Source organism: Bison bison, unplaced genomic scaffold (assembly GCF_000754665.1).
Source record: "Bison bison bison isolate TAMUID 2011002044 unplaced genomic scaffold, Bison_UMD1.0 scf7180017864072, whole genome shotgun sequence".
In the NCBI taxonomy this organism is placed as follows: Eukaryota; Metazoa; Chordata; class Mammalia; order Artiodactyla; family Bovidae; genus Bison; species Bison bison.
The window spans coordinates 11,797,143-11,802,458 of record NW_011494644.1 but is presented as its reverse complement, the minus strand read 5'-3'; the positions used below and the strand labels follow the sequence as shown (position 1 = coordinate 11,802,458).

At 52.2% G+C, this 5,316-nt stretch overlaps 1 protein-coding gene across 1 annotated transcript in view; it reads left to right on the top strand.

Annotated features, from left to right (window-relative positions):
* BCL7C (B-cell CLL/lymphoma 7C) overlaps positions 1-3,720 on the top strand; it is a 6,476-nt gene extending 2,756 nt beyond the window's left edge. Inside the window, 4 exon segments of the mRNA XM_010837444.1 lie at positions 191-299; positions 392-553; positions 2,684-2,769; positions 3,525-3,720. Of these exon segments, the coding sequence (XP_010835746.1) occupies positions 191-299; positions 392-553; positions 2,684-2,769; positions 3,525-3,650 (483 nt within the window). The 3' untranslated portion in view covers positions 3,651-3,720.
* The last annotated feature ends 1,596 nt before the right edge of the window (positions 3,721-5,316 follow it).

Here is a 5,316-nt window from a genome sequence, read left to right as displayed (position 1 = left end):
CCCCCCGACCAGACCTCGGTCCCCCGCTGCCCCCACCTCCCCGGTTCAAGAACTAACCCAGCGTGCACAACCTGTCACCTCATGCAGGGCCTTCCGCTTCTCTCTGCCTCAGTTTCTTTATTTGTACAGTGGGGGCTTGGCAAGTGCTAACCAGAAAGCTGCCTCTGACCCTTAGCCCTCTAACCCCCAGGAGCGCCGGAGGGCAGGTGGAGGGGCAGAGAGATCCCGAGGCCGGGAGCGGAGGGGCAGGGGCGCCAGTCCCTGAGGGGGTGGCCCTCTCATCCTGCTGGATCTCAATGGTAGGTAGGGATGCTGGGATGTGGGGGCTGTGGGCATTAAGGGAGGGGACTGGGGCCTCAAGCCCAACCCTTTCGGCTTTTTTCCCCCACAGATGAGAACAGTAACCAGAGTTTCCATTCAGAAGGCTCTCTGCAGAAGGGCACGGAGCCCAGCCCTGGGGGCACCCCCCAGCCCAGCCGCCCTGTGTCACCTGCTGGACCACCGGAAGGGGTCCCAGAGGATGCTCAGCCCCCACAGCTGGGCCAGGAGAGAGGTAGGACCAGGCGCCTCGCAGGAGCCCTCTCTTCTGAGCCCTCTCCCCTCCAAAGTGGGAGCCACCAGCTTGCCCCTCTGCCAGCCCTTCCTCCTAAGATGCTTCCCTGAGTTCTGTGGAAAGTCACCGCCCTTCCTCTAGGGACAGTCTCTCCTTCTCTGGCTTCTTAGCTTCTGTGGATAACTTATCACTGTCTGAGATTTTCATGTAGATTTAGCTTTGTACTAGTTAAATAGCTTTCTTTCCCACCTCATGTCAGCTTCCTGACTGTTGGGCCCACGTTGACCTTGTTCACTGGTGTTATCCTCAGAACACCATGGAACACATAGTAGGTGCTCAATAAGTATTTGCTGGGCCTTCCCTGGTGGCTCAGTCCATCGGGTCTCAAAGAGTCAGACATGACTGGGTGACTGAACAACAGCAGCCCTGGTAGCTCAGCTGGTGAAGACTCTGCCTCCAATGCAGGAGACCCTGGTTCAATTCCTGGGTTGGGAAGATCCCCTGGAGAAGGAAATGACAACCCACTCCAGTATCCTTGCCAGGATAATCTCCTGGACAGACCGGTGGGCTACAGTCCATGGGATCCCCAAGAGTTGGACACGACTGAACATGCATGCACGATAAAATAATTGTGATAATCATAAGAGTGATTAATAATAAGTGGTAATATAACTGCTAATATTTACTGAGCTAAGCACTTTCCATGTTTTATCTCATTTAATCTTCACTACAACCCTATGAGGGTTATGGTCTCTATTTATAGACGAGAAACCAAAACTCAGAGAGTTTAAGTAAGTTACCTAAGCACACATAGCCAATGAGCTAGGATCTTGGGCATGAGTCCTCCTCATGTGTCCTCCCCTAGAGTCAGTACCCTGTCTGGTCAGATTCACTTCCCCCGTGTGTTTGCCTTCCCCTGCCTCCCCAGCTCTGTCATCTCTCCCACCCACACCTGGCTCCAGCCTCCGGGATCTCCCCTCCTCCAGTCGTACCCCCAGTGAGCACAAGTTTGACAAGGTTCTTTTCCTGCTGCAAAGCCTTCAGTGACTCCCTATGACCTTTGACTCCTCAGCCTGGCACTCTGGGCCCTTCATGAACTGTCCCCTGCTGACCTCATTGTTCCCATCCAAGAACACCCTGATTTGGGCCTATGTTCCATGTCTAGATAATACCACACACTTTTGTACCTGTACTAATATAAAAACAATAATTCACATTTATTGAGCACTTACTCTGTGCCAGGCCCTGTGCTAATGGCTTTTCCTGTCTCATTTAATCCTTACAACAGTATTGTGTGGTAATTACTATGCATGTGGTGTAGTCACTCAGTCGTATCTAACTCTTTGCGACCCTTTAGACTTTAGCCCACCAGACTCCTCTGTCCATGGGGATTCTCCAGGCAAGAATACTGGAATGGGTGGCCATGTCCTCCTCCAGGGGATCTTCCCCACCCAGGAATTGAACCGGCATCTCCTGTGCCTCCTGCTTTACAAGCAGATTCTTTACCCGCTAAGCCATCAGGGAGCCCAGTCATTACTATAATCATCCCCATTTTACAGACAGGAAAACAGGCTTAGAGAAATAAAGTTACTTGCCCAAGGTCAGAATTTTAACCCAAGTAGTCCAACCCCAGGCTTCCCAGATGGCTCAGTGGTAAAGAACCCACCTGCCAATGCAGGAGACATAAAGAGACATGGGTTTGATCCCTGAGTCAGGAAGATCCCCTGGATGGGGGCATGGCAGCCCACTCCAGTATTCTTGCCTGGAGAATCCCGTGGACAGAGGAACCTGGTAGGCTACAGCCCATAGGGTCGCACTAAGTCAGACACGAGTGAAGTGACTTAGCACCCATGCACACACGCACGGAGTCCAACACCCAGATCTGTGCTTGCCAAGCTTCTGTTGCCTCTACCTGAAATGTACTCCAGCTCTGCATTTGTCTACCTGATCAAATCTACTCACCTGTCAAGATCCCACCTACATGTCCTTCCTGTGTTTTCTTTCTGGGTTGCAGCCAGGGATCTGGCTCCCCACTCAGTGCTCCCATAGCCCACAGGCTTATGTGACTCATGGGTTTCCCTCCTGGTCTCTGCAGTGGCTCAGGGAACGTCTGTTTATTTCATGTTTCAGACCCTGGGGGCATACCTGCGGGCAGCACGGATGAACCCCCTATGTTGACCAAGGAGGAGCCTGTTCCAGAATTGTTGGAGGCTGAGGTGAGAGTGGCCACCTGGACTCCCAGGTCTTGGAGGGAGTGGGGAGCTGTGGGGTCGCTAAAAGCTTGAGGGCTGCACTCTTGAGGTCAAGGTGGGAAATGTAGGCCTTGGATACAGCTAAAGGCTGGGTTCTTGGGACTGAAAAGAAAAGGGTGTTTTAGAAACAAAATCCTCCAGGCTGGATGGGGGCTAACTTGAGACCATTAAAAACCTGAAAAGATCGTGGTGCACCTTCAAGTTTTTTTTTTAATCCTAAGGATGTAACAGCTTTAAAAAGTCTCCCACAAACTTCTGACTTTTCCTGCAAGGACTACCGTGTAATACGTTTTCCAGAATTATCAACTTCTTTCCCCCAAAACAGTGTAGTTGTTTCCGGCGCCTTACTTATTCTGCTTCCCAGGTGGCGCTAGCGGTAAGGAACCCACCTGCCAATGCAGGAGACATAAGAGATCTGGGTTCGATCCCTGAGTCGGGAAGATCCCCTGGAGGAGGGCATGGCAACCCACTCCAGTATTCCTGCCTGGAGAACCCCATGGACAGAGGAGCCTGGTGGGCTATAGTCCATAGGGTTGCACAGAGTCGGACACGACTGAAGCGACTTAGCATACACACACTTTGCATCCTGGGGCCCCGGCCCTGGGCTAGACTCCCGAGTCCGGGAAGGGAGTGGAGTGGAGGCTTTGGAGAAGGCAGGGCTAGGAGCCTGCACTCTTGGGTTGGGGTGGAGCTCACGCCTGTCCACCCTTCCTCTCCAGGCCCCTGAAGCTTACCCCGTCTTTGAGCCCGTGCCATCTGTCCCCGAGGCAGCCCAGGGTGATCCCGAGGACTCGGAGGGCGCCCCCCCACTCAAGCGCATCTACCCAAATGCCCCTGACCCCTGAGAAGCCGGCCTGCCTGTCCTGTCGCCCCGGGGGCCCCTTTGGCTTTTTACAAATAAAGACCCTTTTGTAATTTTGTGTCATGTCGTTTCCCCGTCAGGGCTGGGGAGGGTCTTTGGAGACAGTTTTGTCTCATGCTCCAATTCTCAGAGGGGGTCACTGAGGCTCTAAGAGGATCTACCTATAGCTACACCCTGAGTCAGACATGGAAGGGGGGTTCGAGCCAGGACCCTGCCTCCCCTACCCTCTCTCCACTCTGTCTTGTCCCCCTTACCTTTGACCCTGCCTTTGGCTGTCCTGCTCTTGGGAATCCCCAGGACCCCTTTTCTTCCTGCTCAGCCCTGCCCGGGCCCAGCAATTACCAAAGCTCTGGGCTGCTAGGAGTGTGAGTCCCATTCACACACAGGAACATGGAGGCCCCGCGGGATTTTGGGGCCTGCGATGACCCAACCTGTTCCCTGCCCTGAGGAAGTTACAGTCTGGTGCCTCCCTGCCTCTGGTCAGCCATTCCTCCGGTGGACCCCTGCCCACATTCCTAGTGGAATCTTCCTTGTCCTCATCTCAATGGCCACCTCTTCCAGGAAGCCTTCCCTGACTGCAGGCTTAGTTTCTCCCACCGTTTGGGCCCCCACACCACCACCCCGTGTGTTTCTCTCCCTTTGTCTCAGTATTGATCAGGGTGTTGGGGGACGGTGGGTTTGTACATCTGTCTCATCCACTAGGCTGTGGGCCGCTGAGAGCAGAACTTGGTCCCAGCCATGCCTAACAGCACACTCGGCATAGAACAATCATAGTAACTATTTGATGAATGAATGAATGAGCTGAGGCTTTCCAGGAAGGCTTCTCTGAGGAGGTGGCACGTGAGCTGGACTCTGAGCCATGCACCTCAGCATGGTATATCTGAAGTCAGAAGTCCGGGCTCTGTTACTCACTAGCCCTATGGCTCTATGCTGGGCTCCTTTCCCTCTCTGAGCTGTAGTTTGTTCATCTGAGCAATGGGGACAATAGCTAGGCCTCATCTGCTGCAATGGTTTGTGAGAACCTTCAAATAACATAAGAAACCTTCACTCTATGCCTGCCAGAGAGTCAGAGTCAGAGTCCTGTTTTTAACAAAGGAAGAGACTGAGGTTCAGAGAAGACCACATTGAAACTTTGAAGAACTTTTTAAAAAATTTAGGGGTATTTCCTGATAGCAGCTGCAGTAGTAATACTATTTGAGCCGGGCTGGCCAGGGGAGCCAGGTGTGCAGTGATGTGGTATATTCATTTTTTGTTGTCACCTAACAAATTATCACAATTTTAGTGGCTTAAAACAACACAGATTTATTACCTTAGCATTCTGGAGGACAGATTTCCAAAATTACTCTCAGTGGGTTAAAATAAAAGTGTCAGCAGGGGCTCATTCCTTCCAGGGCTTATAGGGGAGAACGTGTGTGCTTGCCTTTTCTGGCTTCTGCAGTCCACTGCAAGTCTTGTGGCCCCTGCTGCATCTTCAAATCCATCAGCAAGAGTAGCATCCTCCAAACTCCCTTTCTCTCTCTGCTTCCATTGTCACCTTTTCTTCTCTGACTCTCCTGCCTCCCTCTATTAAAGACTCTGGTCCTACGGGATAATCTAGGATAATCTTACCATCTCAAGATTCTTAATGTAATCACATCAGCAGAATCTTA